General features: G+C 75.1%; 1 protein-coding gene across 2 annotated transcripts in view; it reads left to right on the top strand.

Moving 5' to 3' along the window:
- The window catches only part of CMPK1 (cytidine/uridine monophosphate kinase 1), a 32,553-nt gene continuing 32,288 nt past the window's right edge, over nt 1–265 (top strand). For both annotated transcript variants that reach the window (XM_007463924.1, XM_007463923.1), the window contains exon 1: nt 1–171. In XM_007463924.1, coding sequence (XP_007463986.1) covers nt 1–171 — 171 coding nt within the window. The remainder of the gene's footprint in view (nt 172–265) is intronic.

Genomic DNA, 265 nt, shown 5'->3' with positions numbered 1-265 from the left:
ATGCTTCGCCGCTGCGGCCGCCGGCTGCTCTACGTCCTAGGCCTTAGCTTCCCGCTGCTGACCGGCCGGCCGCTTTTCCTCTGCCCGCACCGCCTCATGAGGCCGCAGGTCGTGTTCGTCCTCGGCGGTCCCGGCGCCGGCAAGGGGACCCAGTGCGCCCGCATCGTCGAGGTGAGGCCCGGGCAGCCGGCGGCTCCCTGTGCTTGACCGGACGCCGGGCCGGGCAGTCCCGCAGCGCGCGGCTGTCCGCGCCTCCCCTACGCGC

Source organism: Lipotes vexillifer, unplaced genomic scaffold (genome assembly GCF_000442215.2).
Source record: "Lipotes vexillifer unplaced genomic scaffold, Lipotes_vexillifer_v1.1 scaffold13, whole genome shotgun sequence".
Classification (NCBI taxonomy): Eukaryota; Metazoa; Chordata; class Mammalia; order Artiodactyla; family Lipotidae; genus Lipotes; species Lipotes vexillifer.
The sequence above is the reverse complement of the archived record's forward strand: the minus strand, read 5'-3'. Positions and strand labels throughout refer to the sequence as shown.